The sequence below is a fragment of the Geotrypetes seraphini genome, chromosome 10 (genome assembly GCF_902459505.1).
Source record: "Geotrypetes seraphini chromosome 10, aGeoSer1.1, whole genome shotgun sequence".
Classification (NCBI taxonomy): domain Eukaryota; kingdom Metazoa; phylum Chordata; class Amphibia; order Gymnophiona; family Dermophiidae; genus Geotrypetes; species Geotrypetes seraphini.
In genome coordinates, this window is record NC_047093.1 from 1,367,948 (window position 1) to 1,379,958 (window position 12,011).

The 12,011-nt window shown below is 46.4% G+C and overlaps 2 protein-coding genes across 14 annotated transcripts in view; one reads left to right on the top strand and one right to left on the bottom strand.

Annotated features, from left to right (window-relative positions):
- Positions 1 to 1,779, bottom strand: part of GPS1 (G protein pathway suppressor 1) — a 285,648-nt gene extending 283,869 nt beyond the window's left edge. Inside the window, exons 1-2 of one of the 10 annotated variants that reach the window (XM_033962197.1) lie at positions 1,106 to 1,402; positions 539 to 739 (exon numbers count right to left, since the gene is read on the bottom strand). In XM_033962197.1, coding sequence (XP_033818088.1) covers positions 539 to 739; positions 1,106 to 1,147 — 243 coding nt within the window. In that variant the 5' untranslated portion in view covers positions 1,148 to 1,402. Of the gene's footprint in view, positions 1 to 538; positions 740 to 1,105; positions 1,403 to 1,638 lie in introns of those variants that run through there. The other 9 variants (XM_033962201.1, XM_033962199.1, XM_033962200.1 and 6 more) reach the window with 9 other exon arrangements.
- RFNG (RFNG O-fucosylpeptide 3-beta-N-acetylglucosaminyltransferase) overlaps positions 1,742 to 12,011 on the top strand; it is an 85,782-nt gene continuing 75,512 nt past the window's right edge. For 2 of the 4 annotated variants that reach the window (XM_033962208.1, XM_033962210.1), the window contains exons 1-2: positions 1,818 to 1,879; positions 11,060 to 11,146. Coding sequence is in view for 1 of the 4 variants with exons in the window: in XM_033962211.1 (XP_033818102.1) it covers positions 11,117 to 11,146 (30 nt within the window). In the remaining 3 variants the exon portion in view is untranslated. Of the gene's footprint in view, positions 1,880 to 11,059; positions 11,147 to 12,011 lie in introns of all 4 variants that reach the window. The other 2 variants (XM_033962211.1, XM_033962209.1) reach the window with 2 other exon arrangements.

The following is a 12,011-nucleotide window of genomic DNA, read 5'->3' on the forward strand; positions in this document are numbered from 1 at the left end:
TAAATGCTGCTGCAGTAAAATCACCGTCTGTCAAGGGAGAGTATCAAAACTTTCACCAATATTAAACGGAACACGTTGATGGGTGTTTTAACTGTACATGTCCCTTCAGTGACCAATGGAATATACAGTATTTAAGTTTAGCACAGCAAAGCTCTAGGGATTAGAGAAGCCCAGCATGACCACAGTAACCTCACCAGTTGAATTCTAACAAATACCAATAGCAATATAAACAAAACTGAGGATCCAAGCACATTCCCACTTAAATAAGCCACCAACTTAGTCTCAGTAGCAGAAATTAACTTTCAGCCAGTAATTTAAAACAACTTGTTTAAAATTAGATCTAAAAGCAACATTTCAAGTTATTGAGGCAAAAAGAAGTTGATTTATTTTTTAAGCTCTTCTACTCAGCATTTACACAAGCTTTTATACAATAATACCAAACAACAAAACAAGCAGCAAAACTCAAATAATTCTCTCTCAAAAATCTTTCCCCAATCTCTCTTGCCCTGTAAAAAGAGGGACCTTGCCTATCAGGTACCTCATAAAGCAGCGTACAAGCGGACAGGCTGGCACTCAGGCTGTAGTCTCCTGCTGTACCCGGGAGGAAGAGGTCTGACCTACTGCTGTGGGGGGTGCAGTATAGATCTGTCACTGACGAAGAAGCTGAGCTGGGGGTTGAGCTATCTCTCATCCTGTCCTGACCTTCTGCACCCCCTGTCCCTGATACAGAGCTCGCCTGCTAAAGGGGAAAAACACAGTTAACGGCAATGCCCACCCTTGACATGGAAACAATTTACACTTACAATTAGAGTAAGGGAAGAGATTCTGATTAATCCAGCAATATGTGCCATATAATTGTGATTCAATTACTGAAAAGTAACATTTTCTTCCTTTCCTTATTCTTAATTTCTCACTGTTCTGATGTTATTCTATGAAATCAGCTGTCATTTCAGAACCTGTCTGTTCCCAAAAAAGCAGCATTATGATAGCAGAAAAAAAAGGTATCCAGCTTGCACACTCAGGGTAGATTAAGGTGGGTCAGTGGATTAATCAGAACTCTGCATTCGCAGCTCCTATCATCACAATGCACATGTCATTTTCTTACCTTACTGGAAAGAGGGGAGCGGTGGAGCCATAACCACCTCATGCCAGTTTTCTTTTTCCCCACAGTGATAAATGATTCCTAGCTAAGGACAAGTTGTCTAACAAATTGCTCTCTTACAAATAAGCACAAAAAAAGAGCAAAACTTAACAGGCTGGAAGCACTTTATGGACTAACATTTGGGCAAAAGAATCACAACAGTGTATAATGAAATGAGGGAAGCCAGATCGATGAGTTTGCTTCACGGCCATAAGACTCCTGCCGAGCGCTGAACCCCTGAGCTCAAACACGTCATTCACCATCCACCCCCCCCCCCCTCCAACCGTAGAAATTGTCCTCAGTCACTGCCCCCCCGCCCCGACATGACCACCCTCTAGCAAGCCCCTCATCTTTCCCCCTCTCCGCCCCCCTTCCCAAGCTAGTCACCGTCGTCGTCAACCCTCTTCCTCTCGCGCCACTGCCCCCCCCCCCCCGGACGACGGCAACCCAAGGCCACTTCAGCGGGGCGGAAGGAGGACGCGGCCCACTCCTCTGACCTGTAAATTAAACACCTGAATGGGCAGAGGCATCTCCTTCCCCGACAACTCCAACTCCTCCGCGTCCACATCCGGGTCAGACCTCGTTTCCGGGTCAAAGGCCACTCGGAGCGACGGCGCAGCTCTGCGTAAGAGACGTCGCCTGATTGACACTCGCTCTAGGAAGTGACGTGTTGAGGCCGGAAACGGAGCTTTGCTGCCGGAAGAATCGGTGAGAGGAAGATACATTGCAGTTGCAGAGGTAACTCTGGAAATGAGGGGTCTGGGGTCCTCTGCTAAGGGAACTCTGGAAATGAGGGGTCTGGGGTCCTCTGCTAAGGGAACTCTGGAAATGAGGGGTCTGGGGTCCACTGCTAAGAATACTCTGGAAATAAGGAGTCTGGGGTCCTCTGCTAAGAATACTCTGGAAATAAGGAGTCTGGGGTCCTCTGCTAAGAATACTCTGGAAATAAGGAGTCTGGGGTCCTCTGCTAAGAATACTCTGGAAATAAGGAGTCTGGGGTCCTCTGCTAAGAATACTCTGGAAATGGGTCTGGGGAAGGGGAACTCTGGAAATGAGGGGTCTGGAGTCCTCTGCTAAGGGAACTCTGGAAATGAGGGGTCTGAGGTCCTCTGCTAAGAATACTCTGGAAATAAGGGGTCTGGGGTCCTCTGCTAAGGGAACTCTGGAAATGAGGGGTCTGGGCTCCTTTGGTGAGAAAACTCTGGAAATGAGGGGTCTGGGGAAGAGGAGCTCTGGAAATTAGGGGTCTGGGGTCCTCTGCTAAGAAAACTCTGGAAATGAGGGGTCTGGGGGTCCTCTGGTAAGAATACTCTGGAAATGAGGGGTCTGTTGTCCTCTGCTAAGAATACTTTGGAAATAAGGAGTCTGGGGTCCTCTGCTAAGAATACTCTGGAAATAAGGGGTCTGGGGTCCTCTGCTAAGAATACTCTGGAAATGAGGGGTCTGGGGTCCTCTGCTAAGAATACTCTGGAAATGGGTCTGGGGAAGGGGAACTCTGGAAATGAGGGGTCTGGGGTCCTCTGCTAAGGGAACTCTGGAAATGAGGGGTCTGGGGTCCTCTGCTAGGAATACTCTGGAAATAAGGAGTCTGGGGTCCTCTGCTAAGAATACTCTGGAAATGAGGGGTCTGGGGTCCTCTACTAAGAATACTCTGGAAATGAGGGGTCTGGGTTCCTCTGCTAAGGGAACTCTGGAAATGAGGGGTCTGGGGTCCACTGCTAAGAATACTCTGGAAATAAGGAGTCTGGGGTCCTCTGCTAAGAATACTCTGGAAATAAGGAGTCTGGGGTCCTCTGCTAAGAATACTCTGGAAATAAGGAGTCTGGGGTCCTCTGCTAAGAATACTCTGGAAATAAGGAGTCTGGGGTCCTCTGCTAAGAATACTCTGGAAATGGGTCTGGGGAAGGGGAACTCTGGAAATGAGGGGTCTGGGGTCCTCTGCTAAAGGAACTCTGGAAATGAGGGGTCTGAGGTCCTCTGCTAAGAATACTCTGGAAATAAGGGGTCTGGGGTCCTCTGCTAAGGGAACTCTGGAAATGAGGGGTCTGGGCTCCTTTGGTGAGAAAACTCTGGAAATGAGGGGTCTGGGGAAGAGGAGCTCTGGAAATTAGGGGTCTGGGGTCCTCTGCTAAGAAAACTCTGGAAATGAGGGGTCTGGGCTCCTTTGGTGAGAAAACTCTGGAAATGAGGGGTCTGGGGAAGAGGAGCTCTGGAAATTAGAGGTCTGGGGTCCTCTGCTAAGAAAACTCTGGAAATGAGGGGTCTGGGGGTCCTCTGGTAAGAATACTCTGGAAATGAGGGGTCTGTTGTCCTCTGCTAAGAATACTTTGGAAATAAGGAGTCTGGGGTCCTCTGCTAAGAATACTCTGGAAATAAGGGGTCTGGGGTCCTCTGCTAAGAATACTCTGGAAATGAGGGGTCTGGGGTCCTCTGCTAAGAATACTCTGGAAATGGGTCTGGGGAAGGGGAACTCTGGAAATGAGGGGTCTGGGGTCCTCTGCTAAGGGAACTCTGGAAATGAGGGGTCTGGGGTCCTCTGCTAGGAATACTCTGGAAATAAGGAGTCTGGGGTCCTCTGCTAAGAATACTCTGGAAATAAGGAGCCTGGGGTCCTCTGCTAAGAATACTCTGGAAATGGGTCTGGGGAAGGGGAACTCTGGAAATGAGGGGTCTGGGGTCCTCTGCTAAGAATACTCTGGAAATGAGGGGTCTGGGGTCCTCTGCTAGGAATACTCTGGAAATAAGGAGTCTGGGGTCCTCTGCTAAGAATACTCTGGAAATAAGGAGCCTGGGGTCCTCTGCTAAGAATACTCTGGAAATGGGTCTGGGGAAGGGGAACTCTGGAAATGAGGGGTCTGGGGTCCTCTGCTAAGAATACTCTGGAAATAAGGAGCCTGGGGTCCTCTGCTAAGAATACTCTGGAAATGGGTCTGGGGAAGGGGAACTCTTGAAATGAGGGGTCTGGGGTCCTCTGCTAAGAATACTCTGGAAATGAGGGGTCTGGGGTCCTCTGCTAGGAATACTCTGGAAATAAGGAGTCTGGGGTCCTCTGCTAAGAATACTCTGGAAATAAGGAGCCTGGGGTCCTCTGCTAAGAATACTCTGGAAATGGGTCTGGGGAAGGGGAACTCTGGAAATGAGGGGTCTGGGGTCCTCTGCTAAGAATACTCTGGAAATAAGGAGTCTGGGGTCCTCTGCTAAGAATACTCTGGAAATAAGGAGTCTGGGGTCCTCTGCTAAGAATACTCTGGAAATGGGTCTGGGGAAGGGGAACTCTAGAAATGAGGGGTCTGGGGTCCTCTGCTAAGAATACTCTGGAAATGAGGGGTCTGGGGTCCTCTGCTAGGAATACTCTGGAAATAAGGAGTCTGGGGTCCTCTGCTAAGAATACTCTGGAAATAAGGAGCCTGGGGTCCTCTGCTAAGAATACTCTGGAAATGGGTCTGGGGAAGGGGAACTCTGGAAATGAGGGGTCTGGGGTCCTCTGCTAAGAATACTCTGGAAATAAGGAGCCTGGGGTCCTCTGCTAAGAATACTCTGGAAATGGGTCTGGGGAAGGGGAACTCTTGAAATGAGGGGTCTGGGGTCCTCTGCTAAGAATACTCTGGAAATAAGGAGTCTGGGGTCCTCTGCTAAGAATACTCTGGAAATGAGGGTTCTGGGGTCCTCTGCTAAGAATACTCTGGAAATGGGTCTGGGGAAGGGGAACTCTGGAAATGAGGGGTCTGGGGTCCTCTGCTAAGGGAACTCTGGAAATGAGGGGTCTGGGGTCCTCTGCTAAGGGAACTCTGGAAATGAGGGGTCTGGGGTCCTCTGCTAGGAATACTCTGGAAATAAGGAGTCTGGGGTCCTCTGCTAAGAATACTCTGGAAATGAGGGGTCTGGGGTCCTCTACTAAGAATACTCTGGAAATGAGGGGTCTGGGTTCCTCTGCTAAGGGAACTCTGGAAATGAGGGGTCTGGGGTCCTCTGCTAAGAATACTCTGTAATTGAGGGGTCTGGGGTCCTCTACTAAGAATACTCTGGAAATGAGGGGTCTGGGGTCCTCTACTAAGAATACTCTGGAAATGAGGGGTCTGGGTTCCTCTGCTAAGGGAACACTGGAAATGAGGGGTCTGGGGTCCTCTGCTAGGAATACTCTGGAAATGAGGGGTCTGGGGTCCTCTGCTAAGAATACTCTGGAAATGAGGGGTCTGGGGTCCTCTGCTAAGAATACTCTGGAAATGAGGGGTCTGGGGGTCCTCTGCTAAGAATACTCTGGAAATGAGGGGTCTGGGGTCCTCTGCTAAGAATACTCTGGAAATAAGGGGTCTGGGGGTCCTCTGCTAAGGGAACTCTGGAAATGAGGGGTCTGGGGTCCTCTGCTAGGAATACTCTGGAAATGAGGGGTCTGGGGTCCTCTGCTAAAAATACTCTGGAAATGGGCTCTGGGGAAGGGGAACTCTGGAAATGAGGGGTCTGGGGTCCTCTGCTAAGGGAACTCTGGAAATAAGGGGTCTGGGGGTCCTCTGCTAAGGGAACTCTGGAAATGAGGGGTCTGGGGTCATCTGCTAGGAATACTCTGGAAATGAGGGGTCTGGGGTCCTCTGCTAAGAATACTCTGGAAATGGGTCTGGGGAAGGGGAACTCTGGAAATGAGGGGTCTGGGGTCCTCTGCTAAGGGAACTCTGGAAATGAGGGGTCTGGGGTCCTCTGCTAGGAATACTCTGGAAATGAGGGGTCTGAGGTCCTCTGCTAAGAATACTCTGGAAATAAGGGGTCTGGGGTCCTCTGCTAAGGGAACTGGAAATGAGGGGTCTGGGCTCCTTTGGTGAGAAAACTCTTGAAATGAGGGGTCTGGGGAAGAGGAGCTCTGGAAATTAGGGGTCTGGGGTCCTCTGCTAAGAAAACTCTGGAAATGAGGGGTCTGGGGGTCCTCTGGTAAGAATACTCTGGAAATGAGGGGTCTGTTGTCCCCTGCTAAGAATACTCTGGAAATAAGGAGTCTGGGGTCCTCTGCTAAGAATACTCTGGAAATAAGGGGTCTGGGGTCCTCTGCTAAGAATACTCTGGAAATGAGGGGTCTGGGGTCCTCTGCTAAGAATACTCTGGAAATGGGTCTGGGGAAGGGGAACTCTGGAAATGAGGGGTCTGGGGTCCTCTGCTAAGGGAACTCTGGAAATGAGGGGTCTGGGGTCCTCTGCTAGGAATATTCTGGAAATAAGGAGTCTGGGGTCTTCTGCTAAGAATACTCTGGAAATAAGGGGTCTTGGTTCCTCTGCTAAGGGAACTCTGGAAATGAGGGGTCTGGGGTCCTCTGCTAGGAATACTCTGGAAATGAGGGGTCTGGGGTCCTCTGCTAAGAATACTCTGGAAATGAGGGGTCTAGGGTCCTCTGCTAAGAATACTCTGGAAATGAGGGGTCTGGGTTCCTCTGCTAAGGGAACTCTGGAAATGAGGGGTCTGGGGTCCTCTGCTAGGAATACTCTGGAAATGAGGGGTCTGGGGTCCTCTGCTAAGAATACTCTGGAAATGAGGGGTCTGGGGTCCTCTGCTAAGAATACTCTGGAAATGAGGGGTCTGGGGTCCTCTGCTAAGAATACTCTGGAAATGAGGGGTCTGGGTTCCTCTGCTAAGAATACTCTGGAAATAAGGGGTCTTGGTTCCTCTGCTAAGGGAACTCTGGAAATGAGGGGTCTGGGGTCCTCTGCTAGGAATACTCTGGAAATGAGGGGTCTGGGGTCCTCTGCTAAGAATACTCTGGAAATGAGGGGTCTAGGGTCCTCTGCTAAGAATACTCTGGAAATGAGGGGTCTGGGTTCCTCTGCTAAGGGAACTCTGGAAATGAGGGGTCTGGGGTCCTCTGCTAGGAATACTCTGGAAATGAGGGGTCTGGGGTCCTCTGCTAAGAATACTCTGGAAATGAGGGGTCTGGGGTCCTCTGCTAAGAATACTCTGGAAATGAGGGGTCTGGGGTCCTCTGCTAAGAATACTCTGGAAATGAGGGGTCTGGGTTCCTCTGCTAAGAATACTCTGGAAATAAGGGGTCTGGGGGTCCTCTGCTAAGGGAACTCTGGAAATGAGGGGTCTGGGGTCCTCTGCTAGGAATACTCTGGAAATGAGGGGTCTGGGGTCCTCTGCTAAGAATACTCTGGAAATGGGCTCTGGGGAAGGGGAACTCTGGAAATGAGGGGTCTGGAGGCCTCTGCTAAGGGAACTCTGGAAATAAGGGGTCTGGGGGTCCTCTGCTAAGGGAACTCTGGAAATGAGGGGTCTGGGGTCCTCTGCTAGGAATACTCTGGAAATGAGGGGTCTGAGGTCCTCTGCTAAGAATACTCTGGAAATAAGGGGTCTGGGGTCCTCTGCTAAGGGAACTCTGGAAATGAGGGGTCTGGGCTCCTTTGGTGAGAAAACTCTGGAAACGAGGGGTCTGGGGAAGAGGAGCTCTGGAAATGAGGGGTCTGGGGTCCTCTGCTAAGAAAACTCTGGAAATGAGCGGTCTGGAGAAGGGGAGCTCTGAAAATGAGGGTTCTGGGGTCCTCTGCTAATGAGGGGTCTGGGGATGTGGAGCTGTGGAAATGAGGGGTCTGGGGAAGCGGAGCTCTGAAAATGAGGGGTCTGGTGTCCTCTGCTAAGGGAACTCTGGAAATGAGGGGTCTGGGGTCTTCTGCTAAGAAAACTCTGGAAATGAGGGGTCTGGGGAAGGGGAACTCTGAAAATGAGGGGTCTGAGGTCCTCTGCTAATGAGGGGTCTGGGGAAGGGGAGCTGTGGAAATGAGGGGTCTGGGGTTCTCAGCTAGGGGAACTCTGGAAATGAGGGGTCTGTCCTCTGCTAAGATTACTGCAACAGACTTTTCTCAGGTCTCCCGCTCATCCGTCTGTCATCCCTTCAATCCGTTCAAAATGCTGTTGCATGACTCATATTCCGTGACAGCCGCCATGCTCACATTACTCCCCTCCTCAAGTCACTGCATTGGTTCACCATCCATTTCTGAATACAGTTCAAGCTCCTCTTACTGACTTACAAGTGCATGCTCTCCTCACTTATCTCCCACTGTGCTCGCCTATGAACTCTGTTCATTGGGTAAGTCCCTCTTATCTGTACCCTTTTCCTCCACTACCGACTGCAGACTCCATCCCTTCTTTCTTGCCATGCCATATGCCTGGAACAGGCTGCCAGAATCAGTACGTCACGCTCCATTTCTAGCAGTATTCAAATCTAAGCTAAAATCCCACGTTTTTGAAACTGCTTTCAACTCTTAACTCCCACTCACCATCAAATACCTATTCCCATCGTATCATTCCTTCTGCTAGGAACTCCCCAGCCCTGAGATAGCCTGTCATGTCTGTCCAAATTAGAATGTAAGTTCTTCTGAGCAGGGATCGTCTATTGAATGAATCATTCAAAAATCAATAGACATAATGTGTATTATAGAAACATGGTTACTAGATGGCGATGAGGCATACATTAACTATGCTTGTCCACCTGGCTTCACTTCTCAATTTAATCATCGCTCAGGCAAAAAGGGAGGAGGTATAGCAGTTATATTTAAGCAAAAGATGGCCAAGGAATTCGAAAAATCTCCACCTAAGGCTCTAATAGAGTACCTGCAATTTAAAATTAACGCTAAACCAGATCTTGACATACTTCTCTTATATATTCCACCCCCATTACTAGAGACCTGTGTTCACACCTACAATCTTTACTTATGGACTTCAGCACAATATTGCAAAATATATTAATACTAGGAGACTTCAATATTCATTTTGATAACACAGAAAATCCCTTTACATCAGAGTTATCCAATTTTGTATCTAATTTAGACTTAATGATGACAGTCTTCCAACCAACTCATATTGCTGGACATACAATAAACATGATGTTAGTCCCCAAAAAAATTAATCAGGATTTCTCCCCCACAAAAATAGAGCCTGTCCCATGGTTTAATTACACTGTACTACGAACATAAGGTCGTATACAAGGGATACCCAGAAAAAACTTACACGTACCGTGATTATAGTAGCTTAGATGAATCAAACCTGAACTCAGTAATTGAATTATTTACTGCAGATGTTACAAAGATGCCAATGGATGAACAAATAGGTCAATGGGAAAATCTTTGTAACACAGTACTAAACAAACTTGTCCCAATAGTAACAAAAACAATCTCAACAAAAAAATCCTTGGTACAATAACGAATTATCACTTATCAAAAAATAATTTCGATCTTTAGAAAGAAAATGGCGCGGAAAAAAAACATTGGCCAATCAAGCTAGATACCAGAGTCAAGCACAATATTACAAAAATAAAATCAATGAGGCAAAGAGAACATACTACGGATCACGTATTAGAACAGCAAATAATTCTGCAACCTTATTTAATATTTTAAAATCTTTAACAACCTTTAAATCACGAGCTATACAAGGAGTAATCAGCACCCTGATAGCACAAGATCTGGTAAATTTCTTTCTAGAAAAAATTCAAGGGATAAGACAGATATTTATAAACAACTTAGACCTAGAAACAGATTATTTATCTATAGGTTCCCATATCCCAATGTCAAAATGTTCCCATTTTTCTCTATCTTCAGTACAGTACCTGAAAAATCTGTTCGCTTCATTAAACTTAAAGAGCAATAAAGAAGATTTACTTCCTCCATGTATTCTGAAAATTTTTTTTAATATATTTGGTAAATATATACATCAACTAATCTCAACTTCCCTAGAGAAAGGGACTATCCCCAATAAATGGAAAAATGCTACTATCCATCCGATACCGAAAGATGCTAAGGGGAATCTAGTTGATCCTAGAAATTACCGCCCTATAGCAAAAATACCATTCATAGCTAAAATGACTGAAAAAATAGTATTTAACCAAGTTTCTGAATTTTTTGAGAAAACGGGATTCCGACAGCACTGCTCTACCGAGCACTCTTTAATAGGATTAACTTCTATCCTATATTTTTGGGATCAGTATAAATCGGTTCTCCTTATATCCTTAGATTTATCCTCAGCGTTCGATACGATTGATCATCATCTGCTCTTAAGCAGATTAGAATCCTTGGGAATCTCAGAAGTTGTTCTACAATGGTTTCAATCCTACTTTAATGAAAGATCTTCTAAAGTAATATTCAACGCATCGTCAGCAAATTTAAAACCAACAAATTTCGGGATTCCGCAGGGATCAATCCTATCCCCGTTACTGTTTAATGCATTTATGGCACCACTATTAACTCTTAGTTAGTCACTGGGATTTATACCCTTTGCTTACGCAGATGATGTACAACTTCTGGACTCTGTAGATACGAGTTCAGCTGTAAATATCACAGAAATTAATGAGAAACTATCTAAAATATCTAGGTGGCTACATGACAATAAATTATCCCTGAATACATCTTAAACAGAAACCATGATGCTCTTTCCATGTAGGGAGGGACAGGAACTAGGAACCAACATAATTATGAACACAATTAACCTCAAAACAGTTACTAAGGTGAAGATTCTTGGAGTCATATTAGACCAAAAGCTTAGTTACCATGAGCAAGTTAGTTCACTAGTAAGAACATGTTTCTATAGGCTAAGAATGATCAGATCATTATCGGCTTTCCTGGACGAAGCAGCATTAAACACATTAATACACTCACTAGTAATATAAAAAATCGACTATTGCAATGCCCTTTATAAAGGGTCAGCTTTAAAAGAGATACGCAGAATACAAATTCTTCAAAACACTGCTATAAAACTAATTAAGAAAAAGAAAAATTTTGATCATGTTACACCGCTTCTAAAGGAAGAACACTGGGACACTAAGTGGGTTCTGGGGGAGAGGGCAGAGTCTTGGAATCTTCAGAAACCTTGGAAGACTTCAGTTGTCTGATGTGAGATATTGTGTAAGTTTATTGTGTAATGTGTTACCCATGTTTTTCCTCCCCCCACCAGGTGCAGTGTTATACAGCATGAGGTAGTATCTTCAAATACGTTCTCTTTACACATACCATGACAGGAGGAACCTCAATCATAAGTCAGGTATACTGGATAAGAAAAGGTTCATCCAAGGTAGTGGGCAACTTGGCATTTTATTAACAAGTTAACAATAGTGAAATGATCAAAGATAAATATGAAGCTTGTGCATTATGCCAAGAGAGCCACCTCTGGTATTCACAGAATGTCAGAGGTGTAAGTAGTACTTTTTTAAGGTGTGCTTGGACATTTTTGTTCCTTATCATCCCTACCAAACAAGTCCAGAACCAATGAGTTATACTTGCCAAGAATTAGATGGATGACTGTGAGGGAGTCGGCGATTCTCCCTCATGAGTGATGTTGTTATGCTGGTGGACAATAGAGGGCACTGGCCAATTAGCATTGAGCTCTGTAGTTCAGAGTTCAATCCTCATCCAGCAGGTGACGCTGAACTACAGGGTCCAAGATGCATTGTGCTTTGTAGCTCAGAGCTCAACCATCATCCAGCAAGTGGCGCTGAATTGCATGAATAGGCTACCCTGCTGAGACATGGGGGGAACCCAGGCAGGAAGAGCTTCATGTACCCTGTCTGGGATTCATTCTGGGAGGTCCCCATGAGAGGCCTTAGGAGAGGGTCACCTGTGGGAAGGTGAGAGCAGAGAAGGCTCAGAAGCTGTGGGTTAAGGAGAACCCCGAGGGAAGCTTGGACAGGAAAAGTGCTGGCTACGGTAAGCCAATGTTTATTTGGTTGAGGCTATCTGCTGAAGAGCCTAACACTGCTGTGAAAGGAACAGCTAATGTCTGGTGTGGCTGAAATTGCTGAGAGCTGATTGAATAAACACTGAATGGGAATTCTTACTTTATATAGAACAAACTGTTAAACTGGACTAAGAGACTGAACTTAAAGTATAGAGTTTTGGTTTCTCTGAGC